The sequence below is a fragment of the Musa acuminata genome, chromosome BXJ2-1 (genome assembly GCF_036884655.1).
Source record: "Musa acuminata AAA Group cultivar baxijiao chromosome BXJ2-1, Cavendish_Baxijiao_AAA, whole genome shotgun sequence".
In the NCBI taxonomy this organism is placed as follows: domain Eukaryota; kingdom Viridiplantae; phylum Streptophyta; class Magnoliopsida; order Zingiberales; family Musaceae; genus Musa; species Musa acuminata.
In genome coordinates, this window is record NC_088338.1 from 36,110,009 (window position 1) to 36,131,713 (window position 21,705).

At 39.8% G+C, this 21,705-nt stretch overlaps 1 protein-coding gene across 1 annotated transcript; it reads left to right on the plus strand.

The window, feature by feature from the left end:
- Positions 1-7,080: 7,080 nt before the first annotated feature.
- On the plus strand, positions 7,081-14,727 carry LOC135599143 (amino acid transporter ANT1-like). The gene is made up of 3 exons (XM_065093911.1): positions 7,081-7,397; positions 12,432-13,109; positions 13,971-14,727. The coding sequence occupies exons 1-3, from the start codon at positions 7,173-7,175 to the stop codon at positions 14,370-14,372; spliced, it is 1,305 nt and encodes a 434-aa protein (XP_064949983.1). The 5' UTR covers positions 7,081-7,172; the 3' UTR covers positions 14,373-14,727.
- The last annotated feature ends 6,978 nt before the right edge of the window (positions 14,728-21,705 follow it).

Genomic DNA, 21,705 nt, shown 5'->3' on the forward strand with positions numbered 1-21,705 from the left:
TTCTGCTTGCTTTAGTTGTCTCTCCCTGATCAAAGCTTCCTGTGTCACTCAAAACGTAAATCGGATAAACACTATCAATTGGTTTCATCATCAAAATCCGAGATCCAACAATCTCCCCCTTTTTGATGAGTGAGTGCTTGTAAAAGGTTGTCTCCTAAACCAGTGAAAAGGAGAAGAGGAGTGTAAAAGGGTAGTTGATCTTCACCCATTAAAGGAAGATCGTTAGTGCATGTCGGTGGCCTCGTCGAAAGAGGAATCAAGAGTAGATGTAGGTCACGATGACCGAACCACTATAAAATGGTTTGCATTTCTATTTTGCTATTTATCTTTATTATAAACTGCTTTACTTCCTCATTACTTTCGGTGCACACGCTTTCATACGCTTTCAAAGTTAGGCATTTCCGATATTAGTTTTTATCGAAACGAAAGATTTTCGAACCGATGTCATTTTTAATTACTGCACTAATTCACTCCCCCCCCCCCCTCTTAGTGTCGACTCGATCCTAATAGGATGATCCTCTATCGACACTCAATAGCGCTCGTAAGTTTGATTGTCACTCCCGATGACCGGCTGTGCTAGATCTAAACATCGAAACCTATAAGTCCAGTATTAAAGAGTAGAGTACTCATACAGGACATCCTTAGCGTCTCAAGTTTAATGACCAAGTACACCATTAGGATAATGGAATCGTTGTCTCATTAACCATTTAGCATTCCGTGAGCAGATCAATTAGTAAACTCATTCTCCAATGAGTACCTACACTATATCCCTAGTGTCTCCACACGAGCAGTTATGAGACCAGTTACCTCTATTATGTGGATGAGTATATAGCACACTAGTTTTTCTAGTTATCTCGATATCCTTCTCGAGTAGCCTATGACCAAAATTATTTAGGGTCTGTGTTTAAAGGCGAATCAGTCTCATTATTATGATCTCATCACGATCCGATACCCATTGCATAGATCCATGGACATCAATATATATATATATATATATATATATATATATATATATATATATATATATATATATATATATATATACAACAAGCAATATAAAGTAATAAAATATCAAATAATAATAATAAGCAAAAAGACTGCGTGTTAAGTCACACATGCCATCACTCATGTGATTAGCTTGTATGGCACCTATGACTCGAAGAAAATGGATCCTTAAATACTTACGAAGGACTAAGGATGTTTTATTGGTATATGAAGGTAGTAGCCTAAGGGTTAAAGGCTACATGGACTCGAGTTTTCAGTTCAATATCGATGATAGCAAGTCGAATTCGGGGTATGTGTACACTCTGAATGGAGGAGCAGTATGCTAGATGAGTTCTAAGTAAGATACTATTTCTGACTCAACTACATAGGTGGAGTACATTGCTACAGTAGAGATAGTAAAGAAGAGAATTTAGATGAAGAAATTTATCACAGATTTGGGAATCGTGTCAAGTAGTGAGGAGTTGATTCTCTTATATTGTGACAACAACGGGCAATTGCTCAAGCGAAGGAACCCAGGTTTGATTAGAAGTGTTATGAGGTGGTTCCATATAATCAGATAGATTATGGCCTGAGGAGATGTAGTAGTGAAAAAAGTTTCATCCGAAGATAACATCGCAGATCTACTAACAAAGCCGTTATCTCATATTATCTTTGAGCATCATAGGGGTCTGATGAGGATCAACCCCATAGGTGATTGACTTTAGGTCAAGTGGGAGATTATTAGTCAAAGGTGCTCTACAAGCCAATCACGTGAGTGATGGCACGTGTGACATGATATACATTCTTTTTACGTATTATATTTTAGTATTTTATCACTTTATATTGCTTGTTGCATATATATATATATATATATATATATATATATATATATATATATATATATATATATATATATATATATATATATATATATATATATATATATATATATATATATATATATATTGTGATGTCAATGGATCTGTGCAATAGGAACCGGATCGTGATAAGATCACGATAATGAGATCGATTCGCCTTTAAATACATATCCTAAATAATCCTGGTCATAGGTTACTCGAGAGGGACATCGAGATAACTGAATAGACTGGTGTATTGTTTACCCAACCATATGATGGATGCAACCGGCCTTATAGTTGCTTGTGTGGGGACACTAGTGATACAGTACAGGTGCTCATTGGAGAATGGGTTCACTAATTGATTCGATCACGAAATGCTGGATGGTTGATGATGCATTTTTATTGGACAACAATTATGTCATTCCAGTGGTGTATCTGGTCCTTAGACTTGAGACACCAAGGATGTCCTATATGAGTACTTCACTCTTTGATACCGGACTTATAGGTATGAAGGTTTCAAATCTAGCACAATCGATCATCGGGAGTGGTAGCCAACCTTATGAGGGCTATTGAGTGTCAATATAGGATCATCCGCCCTTAGTGTCATGAGAGGAATATCCCATGTGTTATTATTCAGACAAATCTCTGGCCAGGATCATTCGAATTGAGAGAGAAAGAGTTCTCCGGGAGAATCTGATTAGAACGAGACTCGAGTAGAAACTATATGGGTCTGATAGTATCATGCCCAGTATACGGTCTCTGGGTTATTAGATAGATGAGGGACTATAGATGCATATGATGTCGCCCCTAGATTTTCCTACACCAACTAACTCAGTAGTATATACTCTAGATAAGATATACAAATAAAAAAAGCCCGATTTTAATATTGTTAAGATTTGGGGCTGCCTTACCCACGTTGAGACACAATCCTAACAAGTTGGAATCTAGGGCGGAGCGGTACAAGTTCGTGGGTTAACCTAAGGAAACTTGTGAATATTATTTCTATCACCATAAGGACCAAAAGGTCTTTATATCCAAGAGAGTAGTATTCCTTGAGAAGGAACATATTCTTGGCAGAGACAGTAGGAGCGTGATAGAGTTGAGCAAGGTTGGAGAACCTAGCTCAAGCACCACTCCACATCCCAAGTATGTTCAAGTACCTAGCATAGAAGTTCTGACTTTACGTAGATCTTGTAGAGTACCCCATCATCCTGCGAGATATGTGGGACACATCAGAAGAGAGGATGTTGAGGATCTTGATCCTTAGACCTACAAGGAGGCTATTATAAGTATAGACTCTGGGAAGTGGCAAAAAGTCATGAATTCTAAGATAGATTCTATGTATTCCAACAAAGCTTGGAACCTAGTTGATGCACTAGAGGATATTGTACCCATTGGTTACAAGTGGATCTTCAAAAAGAAGATCGAAGTAGATGGAAAGGTAGAGACCTATAAGGCTAAGGGGTATCGTCAAAGGCAAGGTGTTGACTATGACAAAACCTCTTACCCGTAGCTATGCTAAAATCCATCTGAATTCTGTTAGTTATTGCAGTACACTATGATTATGAGATCTGGCAAATAGATGTAAAAATTGTCTTCTTCAATGGTAACCTTAAGGAGGTGTATATGATACAGTCTAAGGGATTCGTGTCCAAGAATAGTCCAAATAAAGTGTGTAGGTTGCTTAGGTCCATCTATGGATTGAAGAAAGCTTCCCGAAGTTGGAACATAAGTTTTGATAAGTCGATCATATCTTATGACTTTGTTAAGAACGAAGATAAGCCTTGTATATACAGGAAGGTAAGTGAGAGCACTATCACCTTCTTGATGTTATATATAGATGACATCCTGATCATTGGGAATAATGTAAGAATGCTCTCTATAGGAAAAGCTTGGTTATCTAGACAATTCTCCATGGACTTAGGAGAAGCATCATATATCTTAAGAATTCAGATCTACAGAGATAGATCTAAGAGGATGCTTGGCTTGTCTCAGTCCAGGTACATAGACACCATTGTCAAAAGGTTTGACTTGAAAAATTTCAAGAAAGGTCTCATACCAATGAGACATGAGATATCATTTTTTAAGAGTATATCCCCAAAGACTCCTAAACAAAGGACGAATATGAATAGAATACTCTATGCCTCAGCGATAGAGTCTATCATGTATGTCATGCTATTTACTAGGTCTGATATAGCACATGCTCTGAGCGTTACGAGCAGGTATTAGGCAAATTGAAGCTTGGAGCACTAAAAAGTAGGAAAGTGTATCCTTAAGTACTTGAGAAGGACTAAGGATCTTTTACTAGTATATGGAGGTAGTAGCCTTAGGGTTGAGGGCACATAGACTTGAGTTTCCAGTCTAACATCGATGATAGTAAGTTTAATTCAGGGTATGTGTTCACCCTGAATGGAGGAGTAGTATGCTGGAAGATTTTCAAGCAAGATATTATTATTGACTCGACCATAGAAGCGAAGTATATTGCTACAGTAGAGGTAGCAAGGAGGGAGTCTGGATGAAAAAGTTCATCGCAGATCTATGAGTCATGTCGGGCAACGAGGAGTTGATTCCCTTATATTGTGACAACAACGGGGTGATTGCTCAAACGAAGGAACCCAAGTCAGAGAGATCGTTGCCAAATGAGATGTAGTAGTGGAAAGAGTTCCATCCAAAGATAATATTACAGATCCACTAACAAAGCTGTTGTCTCATATTGTCTTTGAGCGTCACAAGGGCCTGATGGGGATCAAACACATAGGTGATTGGCTTTAGGTCAAGTGGGAGATTGCTAGTTATAGGTGCCCTATAAGCCAATCATGTGAGTGGTGGCACGTGTGACGTGATGCACACTCTTTTTTCTCATTATATTATTTGATATTTTATCACTTTATATTGCTTATTGTATGAATATATTATGATATCCATGGATCTATACAATGGGAATCATATCATGATGAGATTATAATAATGAGATCGATTCGCCTTTAAACACAAATCCTAAATAATCCCGGTTATAGGTTACTCGAGAGGGACATCGAGATACTCGGACAGACTAGTGTATTATATACCCATCCATATGATGGAGGCGACTGGTCTCATAGCTACTTGTGTAGGGATACTAGGGATACAATGCAAGTGCTCATTAGAGAATGAGTTCACTGATTGATCCGCTCACGGAATGTTGGATGGTTAATGATGCCTTATTATCAAAAAACGATTTTATTGTCTTAGTGGTGTATCTATCCTTAGACTTAAGACTCCAAGGATGTCATATATGAGTACTCTATTATTTGATATCGGACTTATAGGCTTGAAAGTTTCAAATCTAGCACAACCGGTCATCGGGAGTGGCAACCAACATTACAAGTACTATTGAGTGTCGATAAAGGATTATCCGCTTTCGGTGTCATGAAAGGAATATCCCATATATTCTTGCTCAAACAAATCCCTAGCTAGGGTCATTCGGATTGAGATAGAAAGAGTTCTTTAAGAGAATTCAATTAGAGCGAGACTCGAGTAGAAATTGTATGAGCCTAATAGTACCATGCTCAATATACGGCCTCTGGGATATTAGATAGATGAAGAACTATAGATATATGGTAACTGAGGATAGATAGGTCCAATGGATTAGATTCCCCTATATCGTTTGGGGACTGTGACGTAGTGGCCTAGTACGTCCGTAGTAAATGAGTTGAGTGAATTATTATGAAGATAATAATTCATTGAGCCGTAAGGAGTTCTAACAGATATGACTTACGGTCAGCTCGATATTGAGCCTAGAGGGTCATACATATATGGTAGGTGTTACGACGAGTAGAGATTCGTATATGAGATATCCGTTGGAACCTCTATCTTATTGAATATCTAATAAGCCCATGAATTATTGGATCCGATGGATGAGATCCAATAAGAGCTAATAAGAGATTATTGGGTAGAGACCCACTAATCTAAGAGACTTGGGTAGTTGGACGAAGATCCAATACCTAATTTAGCAGGATCCATTATGGTAAGTCGATAGGGGGCCTCTATAAATAAGAGGGAACAAATGACCATGGGCTAAGTTCTTTTTGGTTACCACCTCCTATTCTCCTCTCTCCCTCTTCTCCTCAATGTACAGCCCCTATTTAGGGGGCGTGTGGACCGCAAGAAGGGGGGGCAACCCCTTCTTGATTGTGTGGTGCGTGCAGCGAGGAGGATTGTGCAGCGATTTGAGAAGAATATTCACAACCCCTACCGTGTGGATCATCGCTAGAGAGGAGAACAGTTGACCTCTTTCATCTTCTCCCATAGATCTGTAGGTTTTCAGGGATATACGATCTTCTTTAGTAACACATCTTTCTTATATGCGTAGTTTTCGGTTTTGCGGGTTTTTACGCATCAATTTTTATACGACGATAAAACCTTCTTTTTTGCAGAAAATTTTAAGAAATTTATTTTCTATTCTTTCCGCTATACATATGATATCACCCCAGATTTTTCAATAGAGAACACTACTTGAGTGATCGAGAACAACCTTTGTATTGTCCTTCTCCTCTTTTCTTTCATTTTTCTCTTATTTTTTAATCCTCAACAACGGTAATATTGTTCTTCTCCTCTTTCCTTTGAGTGATTGAGAACAACCATGGCTGCCCCTTCTTTTTTTTTTCTTTCCTAGTGATCTTCTTAGTTAAAAGAGTTAGTATTAAAAGAGACTTAAGGTTAAAGTTGGCTTCGGATTAGTACAGCCCACTATCGGCTAAATAATGGGCCATTCAAATCATCATTTCATCTTCGACGATCAAAAACTATACTACCATGATTATTTCTATTAGGATTTAAGTTTCTTTATATATATATATATATCACCGGCGCCCGCTAGAGCAAGACGCAAATTGTTAGAATCATTTAGTGATATATATAATAAATATAATCATGATCGGATTGGTGCTTTCCATGATGATGTGGCGGAACAACACATCATACGATGATGTGCCCAAGCAATGATGGTACTCTGCATGCACGCTTTAATACTTGAAGGAATGTGCTGTTCTTTTTGTCAACACATTTGCTTCGCGGCGCGGCCTTCCAGGTTCGGTCATGTCGCGACGCGTGAGGGCCAGGGGAGGATGTTAATTAATCGCCGTAGTTGTTGCACGTACATCGAATCTGCGCAGCTCGATCCACCGTCCTCGTCGCTGCTGCCAGGCATCATCACACCGACAGAGGATAAGGGCGCCACGTGGGCGCGGTCATATAACAAGTCCTGCGGTTTTCCCTGCCCTTATTCAACCGGCTCGGTTCGTTGGGCGGTGGCGGTAGCATCAGCTCGAGCGAGGAAGAGGAGGGTAGGCGATGGAAGCGAAGGCGGAAGCTCCGCTTCTGGAGGTGGCCGCCTCGGCTGGTGGTCGTAGCAGCGGCCGGGCAACGGCAGCGCAGACGCTGGGGAACATCGTGGTGTCGATCGTGGGGACGGGGGTGCTGGGCCTGCCTTACGCCTTTCGTGTCGCGGGTTGGCTCGCGGGCTCCCTCGGCGTCGCGGCCGCCGGCGTCTCCACCTACTACTGCATGCTCCTCATCGTCAGTGTTTATAATAATTGCTCAAAATCTTCCACGTGTTTTAGAATAATAGTAGCTGATATGTCTCCTCTTCTTCTTGCAATTTGATGTATTAATTTATTGATGAGCTCTAACTCGAAGAAGGAGAAGAAGAAAAGGGGAAAAGGAATAGACAAATAGAAAATATTGACAAGTCAAGATATTCTGATTTCCTCTGTGTATGAGGCTGAGACGCCTCCTTTCTTGTTGGGCTTCGCGTGGGTTTTCTTCGATAGAAAGTTAGGTGGACCTGCTTTTCGTTTTTATTCATACTTTTCCTTCTCTTTTTGCTCACTAATGAATTCCTTCATAGAACAAGTTCCACTATTTACCTAGGGACGTCCTTCTCAAGGCGTCTGTTAGGAACCTTTTTATGAGCTTTTGAATAATGTTTATTGAGTCTGTTTAGTCCAGTTGTTTATTGAATCGGTGTGGTTCAGTTAGAGTCAGGTAGAGGTTTATTTAATATTTATTTATTATTAGAGTTCAAGTCCTGATGGACTCTGGGTGAAACTCTATAAATAGGGATGTAACTGCTTCTTTTCGGAAATCTATGAAAAATACTATTCTGTCTTTGGACAAACCCTAGGAGGCCAATCCCCTCGAAGTGATCAAGGAGGGCCGATCCCCTCGAAGTGATCAAGGAGGGCCGATCCCCTCGAAGCGATCAAGGAGGCCGATCCCCTCGAAGCGATCATTATCATCCCCATTTCTCCCCTTTCTTACACGATAAGACTTTAGGGTCTTATCAATTGGTATCAGAGCCTACGATAAGACTTTAGGGTCTTATCATTTGGTATCAGAGCCTACGATAAGACTCTAGGGTCTTATCATTTGGTATCAGAGCCTACGATAAGACTTTAGGGTCTTATCAATTGGTATCAGAGCCTACGATAAGACTTTAGGGTCTTATCATTTGGTATCAGAGCCTACGATAAGACTTTAGGGTCTTATCATTTGGTATCAGAGCAGCGATCCTCGGCGTTCTCGCTGTAGTTCGTCATCGCGTTAAAAAAAAAAAAAAAAAAAAAGGAAAAGGAAAAGAAGAAACACGAGGAAGAAGAAGCCGCAGCCACCCCTGCGTCCCCTGCTTCCGGCCAGCCCACCCGACGCTGCTTCTCTCCGGCCAGCGCCCACCATCGCCCCGCTTCCCGACTGGCAACCACCGCCGCCGCTGTTCCCCGGCCAGGAGACGACGCTGCCAACGTCCATCCCAGCCCTACTACCGCCGCCCGCCTCCCCTTGCGTCGCAGCGCAGCCGCTCGACCTCTCCTCCTCGGCGATCGTTGGTGACGCTGCTCCCAGCCGCGCCACCACCGCTGCCTCTCAACCGCCGCCTGCCTTCCCTTGGGTCGCAGCCGCAGCGGCCGATTGTCGCCCTCCTCGCGGCAACCGAAACAGGGCAACTCACGGATTGCCCTTGTTCCCAGCCGCATCGCCTTCGCTCGATCACCTGGCCAGCGACCTCTTCTCCTCGCGTTCCCATCTCGCTCGAGCGAGAAGGACCGCCGGCACCACAGCCGCAACCGCCGGTTGCCGCAGCCCCTCCTTGCAGCGGTTGCAGAAACAGAGTTCCTCTGTTGCCGCAGCCCTCGTCGATCGCAGCCGCGCCTCCTCCAGCACTCCTCTTCCCCTCAAGCGCCGTCGTCGCCCAGCCGACCCACCACCACTGCTAGCCATCGTGCGACGACCGCCGCACGCCTCCCAGCAGCCGATCCTCCTTGCTCTGCATCTTTTGTAACCGAAACAGGGCTATCACGGAAACTCACATCTGCTGCCCTTGTTTCCAGCCGCCGACGTCGCCTCGAGCGCCGTCGCCGTCGCCTTCCAGCCGCTGCTACCCCGTGCGACGACCGCCGCTCGCCTCCCAGACGCTGCTCCCGCTCGCTTCCCAGCCGCTGCTTCCCCTTGCTCTGCATCGGTGGTGGCCGAAACAGGGCAGTTACCACCGTCGCAGTCGCGGGTCCCCTTGCTGCCGCAGTCGTGGATCCCCTTGCTGCTGCGAACGCCGGTTGCCACCACCATCGCCACTGCTGCCCAGCCAGCGACGACACCGCTCGCCGCCCAGCCTGCCACGACCCTCGCTGCCTCCTTCTCCACCGCCGCCGGCCAGCAACGACTGCTGCTACTAGCCACCGCAGCCTTCACCTCAACCCCTTCGATCTGCACCGTTGCTGCAGCACACCTTGCTCTGCATCGTAGCCTCAGCCTCAACCCCGGCCGCTTCAACGCAGCCTCCCTCCAACAGCACACGCAGCAAGCTCTGTTTCGGTCGCTTCAACGACACCGTTGTGTCCTCAACCGCACACGATCCATCGACGTCACCAACGCCTTCGTAGTGCGGTAGAGACAGAGCAACGCTGCCTTCCATCCGCACCGTTGCAACCAACCACCGCAGCGACAGGCCCTTGCAACGCTGCCCCCAGCTGCAGCCACATCAACGCAGTCGCCTTCCAACCTCGGCGCTCTCACCCCACGCCTCGATAGAAACAGGGCAGCTACTCTTCCTCCAACGCAGCGATCGCAGCACTGCCCTTGGCGTCCACCTCCTCGGTAACTTTGCATCTACAGTGTTGATGCCCTTGACCAACATTAAAAACAGGAGTTGAGATTACAGATTTGCAGTCTTATGCAATGGCCACTGATAACTCGGTGAAAGCACAAATGGAAGCATTGGAAATCAGAATTGAGAATCGACTACAAGAAACACTTAATGATTTCAAAAAGAGCCTACTGGAGAGCCTCAGCAAATTTCAACAAAATGGGAGCTCAAGTTCGACATTGCACAGATCTGAAAATACAGGAAAATGGCCCCAAGATTGTGACACAAATTACTCACACATGAAGATGGAATTTCCGAGATGGAAAGATGGAGATCCGACCAATTGGATCTCTAAGGCAGAAAAGTTTTTTCATCTTTACAGAACCCCAGAAGAATCCAAGGTAGAAGTGGCCTCAATCCAACTCGAGGGAGATGCACTCCAGTGGTACGATTGGTATGAAACTTTCCACGGAGTTCCTTCGTGGGAGCAGTTCAAAAGAGGGCTTCTTGTTCGCTTTGGCCCATCTGAATATGAGAATATTGATTGCCAGCTCGCCAAAATTCGTCAGATTTCTACAGTGTTAGAATATCAGAGTAGGTTTGAAAGATTATCGAATCAAGCTAGAGATTGGTCGGACCGACAACTTCTGGATACATTTATTGAAGGGCTTATTCCAGAGATCCGGTGTGAAGTTAAGGCTCGTCAACCCCGTACTATGATAGCTGCGATCTCATTTGCAAATCTGTATGAGAAAACAATTAGCAAGGAAAGATCAGCAAGGGGTTTGTACTATGATGAAAAATGGAGTATGGAGCACCAATGTGAACAAGGGCAACATCTGATGATTGAGCCAATTAGAGAGGAACCGAAAGCAGAAGAGTTGGACTCCGATTATGAAGGTATGGAAACTGATGAAGATATTGAAGCCATCACACATACAATGCATGCATTGGCTGGCTATGCTAACCTACAAACTATAAAAATCGGAGGAACTTTGAAGCATCAACCTGTCACTATTTTGATTGATACAGATAGCACTAATAATTTTATGGACAGGAAAGTTGCAGCCCAATTAGCCCACCACATTGAAGGCTGTGATATATTCGAAGCTGATGGACGGATCTTAACTTATGATAGTAAAGGCCATGAATTTCTTACAACGATTACTACACTGAAAGATCGACCTATTGCTTACACTGTCAAAAAGTGGAGATCATACTTACTTGATCAACGGGTTGTGATGCGTTGCAGATAGTCTATGGCTAGTGCTGAAAGAGAAGCTCCCCGAGATTGATGCTGCTCAGCCTTGAGGACAAGACTGATTTGAAGAGGGAGGAACTGTTAGGAACCTTTTTATGAGCTTTTGAATAATGTTTATTGAGTCTGTTTAGTCCAGTTGTTTATTGAATCGGTGTGGTTCAGTTAGAGTCAGGTAGAGGTTTATTTAATATTTATTTATTATTAGAGTTCAAGTCCTGATGGACTCTGGGTGAAACTCTATAAATAGGGATGTAACTGCTTCTTTTCGGAAATCTATGAAAAATACTATTCTGTCTTTGGACAAACCCTAGGAGGCCAATCCCCTCGAAGTGATCAAGGAGGGCCGATCCCCTCGAAGTGATCAAGGAGGGCCGATCCCCTCGAAGCGATCAAGGAGGCCGATCCCCTCGAAGCGATCATTATCATCCCCATTTCTCCCCTTTCTTACACGATAAGACTTTAGGGTCTTATCAATTGGTATCAGAGCCTACGATAAGACTTTAGGGTCTTATCATTTGGTATCAGAGCCTACGATAAGACTCTAGGGTCTTATCATTTGGTATCAGAGCCTACGATAAGACTTTAGGGTCTTATCAGCGTCCCACGATACATGCTTTATGCAGGGCTATTTGTACACAGGTCTTGACAGAAAAGATCCGATGCATTGGGTGCCAAATTTTGATGTACAATTATAACCTTCAAATTGTGCAAGCCAAATCGAAGAACATACTTTCATTTGATGTTGCAAGTTGCAAGCGCATAATTCAAAGACAGGAGGAGAAGAACTCTGATTTCTTCTGCTTTAGTTTCATGTATCACTGCTTTTGTGCATAGCTCAGTTAACGTAACCTGTTTACTGGGACGTCAACAACCACCTCATGTAGTTCTCCATGACCTTATGGAAGCTTTCTGATTCCTCATGTTGCAACTCATGCCAAATTTCGTTTCAGTTATGTCATTATTGTACATGAGATTGAATTTTCTAATTTGGACTTGTTTTTATATTCAGTTGGAGAGAAACCATATGTGAAAATCATAGGAAAATAAGGAACTTCTTTTCTACAAAATTTTCTGGTTAATATATTTGTTTTTGGATCTTCTATAGAATAATGTTCTTAGTTGACAGGACCATAGATTATCCAAGTTATCAGCATGATTATTTTATGTTCTTGTTTTTGAATTTACGTTATGCCTCCTTTCATTTCTTAAACAGGTGCAATGCAGAAAAAGATTATGGGAGGAGGAAGAAGAAGAAGAAGAAGAGAAGGCAAATGAGTTGTTGCATTTACAAACTTATGGGGATTTGGGTGGGAAAGCCTTTGGGTCCATCGGTCGCTACATGACTGAACTTCTTATTCTTGCTGCCCAAACTGGGGGTTCTATAGCTTACTTAGTCTTCATTGGTCAGAATCTCTCATCTATCTTCACATCAATCAAAACCAAGGAACAACACATAAACCCGGCTGTCTTTATTTTCCTCCTTTTGCTTCCCCTTGAAATTGCTCTTTCTTTTATTCGGTCTCTTCCTTCCCTTGCCCCTTTCAGTGCTTTTGCTGATTTGTGCAACATTCTTGCAATGGCCATTGTCATCAAAGAGGACCTTCAAATCTTTGACAATTCCAGGAACAGGAGTGCTTTTAATGGGGCTTGGGGACTACCATTTGCAGGAGGAATGGCAGTGTTCTGTTTTGAAGGCTTCAGCATGACATTAGCATTAGAGGCATCCATGGCTGAGAGGCGAAAATTTCCCTGGGTGCTCTTGCAGGCATTCATTGGGATTACTGTTGCCTATGTTTGTTTTGGGTTATTTGGTTATCTAGCATATGGAAATGAGACCAAAGACATAATAACACTTAATCTTCCGAACAATTGGTCTGCTATTGCGGTAAAGGTCAGTGAATTTTCCCTCCTCTGCTGTAATGTCTTGGTGCATGTGATAAATGCAAAAAAACTATCCATTTTGAGCACATACTGAAGCACAAAATTTTAGTACAGAAGAAGCAAAATCTTTGGACACATAGATTTGATGGTCTACTTTCAAGTTGGATATATATACTGACTGCTTGCAAGATTCAACTGAGCTAATTTATTCTGGATGTAAAGATATTTCAGCGAGACATTTCGGTTCATTTACCCTTTTTATTATTATTAGATAATAATAATAACTAGATAATAATAACTATGACAAGCTTTGCTGCATGAAATGTTGCTAAAAGGTATATCAATGCGCTGATGCAACATGACCACTATTTCTTTATATGTTGTTTTCTACCCACCTAAGATCTTGACCCATAAGACCTGATTTTCTTGTAGAACTTTCTACTTTACCTACCTGGCATTTGATGATCACTTATCCAGAAGAGTGATAGATTTTTAATGCCAGTTGTCATTCCATAAAGCATCTACAGGAAGAGAGCAGAAATGTAGAACTTAGTAGGGATGCAACAGAAAGTGGATAGAGGAATTAAGGGAAAAGAAATACATCATATAGGAAAATTGTGGAAGTGAGTAGCCCAACCGAGCTTGAGAACGATGAAATATCGTCTAATACATGTTATTGGTCGCAAGAATTGCAGAGTAAAAAACCATTGTAAAAATTCTGATTGATTGACCAGATAGCTGTATTCAATTGGAAAAGCTAGCTCCGTTAACTTTTGCACTTTTCTACATAATAATTGTTTGTTTTGTTTGTCTTTCACCAGTTAGACTTCATAGGATGATTTCTGAACTTCGTTTCGTCTTTGTCGGACAGGCTGGGCTCTGCATAGCTCTAGCATTCACATTTCCAATCATGATGCATCCGATCAATGAGATCATTGAGACAAGGCTGAAGTCAAGTAGATGGTTTCAGAAGCTTACTAACACTTTCCGATGTGCAGAGTGGTTAGGCTTGCACGGGAGCCGCATACTCGTGTTGGTGGTGCTGTCTATGTTGGCTTCTTTTGTCCCAGGCTTTGGAAACTTCGTCTCTTTCGTGGGAAGCACTGTTTGTGCACTGCTCTCCTTTGTTTTGCCAGCCATGTTTCACCTCACTATTCTTGGTTCTGAAATGAGATCGTGGCAGAGAATTTTGGATTATTGCATAATTCTTATTGGTCTGGCTTTTGCTGGGTATGGAACGTTTAACACCATCTCAGGCCACTCATCCAATTGACATTTTGGCAAAGGAATCGCAGGACAGTTCCATCTTGGCCTAGTATGTATGTTGGTTCCTAGAATCACTAGTCATGTGTTAAGAGTGCCAGCTGAAGTGGGTGAACATGCATTGTGACTATTCTCCCATGCAAAAGAACGGTAGCCTTCATCGATAATCATCCTTTAAATTTGATGTACTTCTTAATGGACATATAAATTAGTATTTTCATAAAATTTATTGTATAGGAAGCTGAATTATTATTGGGGCCATAAATATATTAGAAATGTGGCTCTTCAAACAAAACCACTCTGCTACTTGATCGTTGAACAAGTATCTTTGATGTACTCGGTGGAAATTATGGGGTTTTTTGGCATATTACAAGTGTGGCTAATCAAGTTTTGCTGCTATCTCGGTTAAAACAATGCCATTGTGGAAGCCTAAGATGATTGATCTTGCTATGGTGAAAGTACCTGTGACAGCTTTGTGATCCATCAGAATGTGCTACTCAAAGTAGTTGTTTTCCTCTGGTAAATTCGGACTTGAACTGTCCAAGATAGTTTGGCCAACACTAGGCAAAGGGAAAGATTACTACCTTCAGATATTTCATATTTGGTATGTCTTTCTCGGTGATTGCTCCTTTCAGATATTGTTGTAAGATCAATAATCTTTTATTTATGCCACATTTGCTAGTTTTCTTGATACAAATATTCTTCGACTTCCTGGGATGTTCCTAATTGTGTTAAGCTACGAGATTGCGAAAATTAGTCGGTGCGGGTTGAAATTTGACCTAACTGATAGGCTGTGTGAATCATAATCATTTTCGTGAAGCTGTATGTATTTTTTTATTTTTTCAAAAATTAATACATCTATTACAATGATTAATTACAAAATTTAGCTTGGCCCTGAATAATTATTTAGCTCTTGCTTTCAGTATCACATTACCTTTGAATAAATCTATGATTATTTTTTTACATAAATGACTTATAGTGGATATTATAAAGCTAAAAAGGAATGTAACAATATGTTAAATTCATATTAAAAAAATAAAAGTGTTTTAAAAAAATTAATAAATCACTAAAAATATGTTCTCTAATGGTCACATATTGATTGTTTTTGATGCAATAAGAAGGTATGTCTTTGATGAGTTTAGTAGGGTACCATGAATATATAGCATGACACAAATATCTAAGGTTCATATGGTCTCTTATTGTTATTAGTTTATTTATTTATTACTAATTATTGATCTATTACTGTTTTATTGCTATTACATCCTTACATTTTATTGCTATTATACTATTGTATTACTATTTTATTGTTACATTAAAACCATCATGTGACAAGTTGCCTAAGTATTACTATTTTATAGTTGATTAGTATTATGTTCTAATCATCTCATTTTAGGGATGATATTTTCAATTTCTAATGACATTGATAGTCAAAACCTAGGTGAGAAATCAAGGCTACTTAAAAGTGAAGTGCCTGATATAGCTCACAAAGCTTAGAATTGAATAACTCATTTTATGAAGATACTGAAATTGGTGATATATTTGCAAATAAAGTTGCTAGAGAAAGGATAAGCGAAGAGGTTAAATGTGATTGTCGATATTTATGGTCCATTTGATGTTATTGGTGAACGAGGAGTTTATTAGGTCTAGGTCCCCTACAAAACCTAATTGTCTATATGACACGAAAATTTTTATGACGAAGGAATCAAAATGTTATTATAAAGAAATTTATAAAATAATTTTCTTTTTCTTTTCTAATAAAAAAATTTATTTTTTTGGGTATGATGTCAAACAAAATAGTTTATGTGGTAAAAAGAAAAAATTGGTAATCTATTCCCATTTTCGAAAATAATCATAAAGATTATGTATCAATCAAGATATATATATATATATATATATGTGTGTGTGTGTGTGTGTGTGTGATAACAATCATAAATGAATGATGGCTTAATATAGTGCTAGCCAAGATGATAGTTTGTTATTAAATGTTATATTCTGAAGACGATGAATTTATCTCTAATGATCTTTTAATTGGTCAAGTATATGTAATATATATGTGTTATTATTGATATTATTTTATATAATATTATATAACCTAATTTTAACTTTCTACGAGTACTTCGAGACAAAGATAAATTTCAAAAATAATTGAAAGAGCATGTTATTCATAGAAACTTTGAAATCAAACATGTTGCTAGTACAAGATATAAGGTAAAAGTCTGCTATATAGTTTTTTATTATGATTCGATTATAGTAGCCTATAGTGGAAACGATTGTTTTAAAATTATGAAGTTTTCTAAAGTACACCTATGTAATATGACAAAATTTAATAGGGATGACATCGGAGAATCATTTTCAAAAGATTTTTTAGCCTTCGAAGAATGTCTTAGAAGTTGAGATCTATATAACCTGTTTTTGTTATGATCGTAACGATACTAAGAGGGAGTGTAAATTAGTGCTTTCAAAAATTTACACTGATTTCAAAAACTTCGTTCCATGAAAATCGATATCGAAAGTGTACTTGACTTAGAGTTGTTAGGATCGAGTCGGTACAGGGGGGTGAATTAGTGCAATGGATAAAAATGATAAATTTAATCAATTTCAAAAAACTTCGTACTATGAAAATCAATATCGTAAAGATGCGAACTTGAAAACATACGGAAGCGTAGTAAAAGTAAGAATTTAGTTTGTAATTAAAATAAAAATCTTAAAGTAAATATAAATCATATTTTTATAGTGGTTCGGTCGTCTCGACTTATATCCACTCCCGATTCCTCTTTAGTTAAGGCCACCGACATCTATTAACGATATTCCTTCAATGGGCGAAGATCAACTACCATTTTACACTCTTTCTCCTTTTCATAGGTTTACGAAACAACCTTTACAAGCCTCTATTTCTTAGACCCCACTTCTCCCTTTAGACAAACTTCTAAATATTAGGAAGAAGTGATCCTAAATCCTAAGAGAGTTTTCCAATTTTTTTCGAGTATTCTTTCCCCCTTTTTTAACTCAATTTTATGCTCAATTCTTACTTTTTCATACAAGAATAGCTGGGGTATTTATAAACTCAAAATGACTTCAAAATTAGAGCTAAAAAAGGTCTCATCCTAAGTTTCCCAAGTTTTGACGATACCACCGCATGTGCTGGGTGATACCACCGCCTAGTCTGGCGGTACCATCACTTGACATGGTTTGGGAGACTATGTTTAGGTGATACCATTGCCCAGACTAGCGGTACCACCGCTTGATACTAGGCGGTACCACAATCCAATCTGGCGGTACAACCGCCTAACACAGTCTTGGAGATTGTGTCTCAAAAACTAAGCCACCGGTGGTGCCACCGCTTGGATTTAGGCCCAAGTAGAGTTCAAGTCAAAGTAATTAGGGGATAGTTAGGCCTAAGTTTGGGTTGTGTTGGGCCAAGAGAAAGGCCCAAATAATGACCAAATAGGTGAAACCGTCATGGCACAATCTCCGAGATTGTGTCAAGCGATGGTGCCGCTTAGACATAGTCTTCTAGGCAGTGGTACCGCTAGACTGGGCAATGGTATCACCTAGTGTCAGGCGCAGGCAGTGGTACCGCCTAGTGCAGGCGGTGGTACTTGTTAGGACCGAAGCGGCACTAAGAGGGGGGGGGGTGAATTAGTGCAGCGGTAAAGTACGGTAAACTTTCGACGATTTAAACACTTTCGGAAACTTCGTACGATAAAAGCAACGTTTCGTTTGAAACCGTTTCGATTGTGTTTTAACTTGAAGGCATACGTAAGGAGACAAAGAAGTAGAGCATCAAAGTGAAGATGGTTTGCAGTAATATAAATGACAATAAGATAAATGCAAACTGATTTATAGTGGTTCGGTCATGCGACCTACATCCACTTGCGAAACCTTCTTCGATGAGGCTCCCAACTTCCACTAGCAAATCACTTTGAAGGGGAAGGACAAATACCCCTCTTACAATCTTTTACAAGTGGTTCACTCTCTTACAAATTTTCAAAGAGAAAGAAGGAGGTGAACACTCAAGCAATTGAAAACAAGACTTTCTAAGACTTTGCTAAGGCTCTTATCTCAATCTATTGCTTTGTAAAAGTTGTATTCTCTGTTGTGAATTGAGGGGCATTTATAGGCCCCAAGAGGATTCAAATTTGGGCTCCAAATTTTGAATTCACTTGGGTTTCTGAGGCCGGCGGTGCCACCGCCGGACCTCTCGGGTGCTGGGCGGTGCCACCGCTCAGTTCTCGGGTTCTGGGCGGTGCCACCGCCAAATCTGGCGATGCCACCGCCTACACTATTTCAGCTCACTGGTTGGGCTCTAAACTTGGCCCAAACCAGTTCAAACTCGAGCCCAATTAGCCCATACTTGGGTTATAGGATTAACACCTAATCCTAACCCTAATTAACATGCTAACTATGAATTTAAAGACATTTTCTAAGCTATTACAAAGTCCGTAAGTCAAGACTTCTTCCGGCGAGCTTCCGGCGAACTTCCGACGGTCTTCCGATAAACTCTCGGAAACCATTCTGTGGACTCCCGGCAAGCTCCTAGACTTCACGATTTGATCTTGACGAGTTCCAACGAGCTTCTTTGGCAAGCTTCGATCTTTCTCGGCGAGCTCCGCGAACTTCCAACGAACCTTCCGGCGAGCTTCCGAAAAACCCTTCGGCAAGCTCCCTACTCATTCTCGGCTAGTTCCGGCAGCATTCCCGACGAACCTTCGGACTTCCGTCGAACTCTCGAACTCGCAAGGAATCCTTCGCGCTTGACTCTGATACTTTGTTTCGCTTTATGTCTTCGTCGTTATCATAGTTAATCTTGCACACACAAGCTAAAACTCTACTCCGATCTAGACAATTATTACAATGCGAATTGACATTCTGTTGCCCGGCACGTCATTGGTTGGCGCTTCGTCCGATTCTTTAGCACATCGTCCTCTCTTGCGGCTTGTTGCCCAATCAGCAGTTGACCTCCGCAACCCCGATATCCTTGGCGCAATTCCGCTCTCCTTGACCCGATGCCCAATGTCCGAAGCGTTCTGCCATCCAATATCCTGACGTGATCTCCTTCGGCACAATGTCAATTCCTCCTGCGTCAATTGTCTAATCCTGATCGAGTAGACCTGCATCACTCAAAATGCAGTTAAACATCTAAACATAATCAATTAGTTTCATCATCAAAATATGAGATTCAACAATCTCCCCCTTTTTGATGATGACAACTAATTGATGACTAACAGAGTTAACCTTAACTCTTCGGAGTTTAACCAAACTCCCCCTATCAATATGCCATATTGATAGAAACTCTTGGATTCAAAAATCCAAGCAACATGTCATGATTAAATCATGACATGACCTCAACATACTTCTCCCCCTTTGTCATCAACAAAAAGGAGAAGTGTCACTTTTTATGTGTTTGAGAGATGAATTCAACTTATTAAATGAAAAACATAATATCAAGTTTTATCATCATGCAATCTAACGATTAAAGATGTGTAAGTTTAGCATGTTTGGTCTTCTTGAGATAGCTATTGATTGCTTCTCTTTAGACTACTAGCTAGCATTTTTCACGATATGCAAGTTGCAAGCTAGCAAATTTTTGCTTCCTTTGCAATGTTTGAGCTAGCAATTTTGCTTCTATAGCAAGTTAGCATATTTTGTATTTTGAGATAGCAACTATTTGCTTCTCTTTAGACTATAAGCTAGCAATTTTTACGATATGCAAGTTTTACTACATACAAGCTAGCAAAAAATTACGAAAGCAAATACAAGATAGTTTTCTTGTGTAAGCTCATGATTCTTGCTTCCTATTGCAATGTGCAAGTTGCAAGTTTTACTTCTTTTGCAATGTGCAAGTTTTCGAATTTTGCATCTTGAGCGAGCAATATTTCTCCCCCTTTGTCATTGTCAAAAAGAAAAGAAGAATACAGTTTTGTAGTTCTTTTTCCTTTTACAATAATTTCAAAATCATGACAAAAGATGAATAATCAAGTTATGAATATCAAGACAATTTTTCATCATGAATATTTTATCATTGCATGCATCATTATCATAAGTTGAAGTATTACATGCATAATATCAGATCATCATTCATAATTACATTAATGTTTTAATATAGCAATTTCTTCTCATAATGTGTAACTTAGCACTCATTGCTTCTCTTGATATTTGCAAGCTAGCTAGCAAAATTTGCTCCCCCTATGTCATTATCAAATAGAAGGGAATAACAATACAATAGTGTAATTCATTTCCCTTTACTATAATCTTTAAATCATGACAAGGGTTAAGTGTCAATCTTATTTGTGCATCATTATATTTTCAAATTAAAATATGCATATTTTCAAAAACCTTATATTTCATTCATACATGATATTGAATAAATCGATCGACATTATGAGGATATCATACATGATACTAAAATTTTTAACTATTTATCAACATTTTGATCATGATACCAAACAATCATCATTTAGAGCATTCATGATACAAAACATTAAATCAACATTTATCACTTTAGCAACAACTCATAGCATTTTAAATCATGATTTACATCATATGCAATACATCACATCATAATTAGAAAGCACAAGTATTGCATGCATCATTGCAAATCATAAATGTTTCACGATGGTATAAATTTTGTCAAATTATATCCTACCATGCATGATCAAAACTTCTCCCCGTTTTATCATTGAAAACAAGAAAGAAGTAGGGAAGAGCATAAAAGTGTAAAATATTTCAATCATTTCAAGGCATTTATATCATAGATATAAAGAAATCATATCATCAAAGATAAGACCATTTGAATACCAAAAGACATGATTCATTTTATCAAATCTCTTCCTTTTATAAATAACAAAAATTGTAGGTGTACAAAGAAGAGATTGCGATTAAAAAAAAATCTCAAGTAGTAAATCCAAGAAATCAAGATCATAATTTGAATACAAACTCATTCAAATTCAAATCGTCAAATTCATCAAAATCTCAACATTACTTTCAAGAGATTCAAAATGGTATACATAGATTTATCATAATAATCATCAAGATCAATAAGATAGAGAAAAATAATTTTTCAAGAAAAAAATATTTTTCTCTTTTTAGTTGTTTCAATTCATATGATTTTATTTCATTTATGCCAAATAAAAACATGTATCATGTTTAAAACCGAAAGTATAAGATTTATTACAACAAAGATCAATAAGGCACTTCTATTATAGTAAAAATCAATAATTCGTAAATCGCAAGATTCATCATGCATAATTTTAAAATTTATTAAGTATGATCATTATGCATGACACTAAAACATGGTTTCAAAATGTTTAATATTTTCATTACACAATTTCATCATTATGCAT

Coding starts and splice junctions, on each gene's coding strand:
- LOC135599143 (XM_065093911.1), top strand. CDS start 7,173: ATGGAAGCGAAGGCGGAAGCTCCGCTTCTGGAGGTGGCCGCCTCGGCT. Junction 7,398..12,431: donor ACTACTGCATGCTCCTCATC/GTCAGTGTTTAT, acceptor TTTCTTAAACAG/GTGCAATGCAGAAAAAGATT. Junction 13,110..13,970: donor GGTCTGCTATTGCGGTAAAG/GTCAGTGAATTT, acceptor TTTGTCGGACAG/GCTGGGCTCTGCATAGCTCT.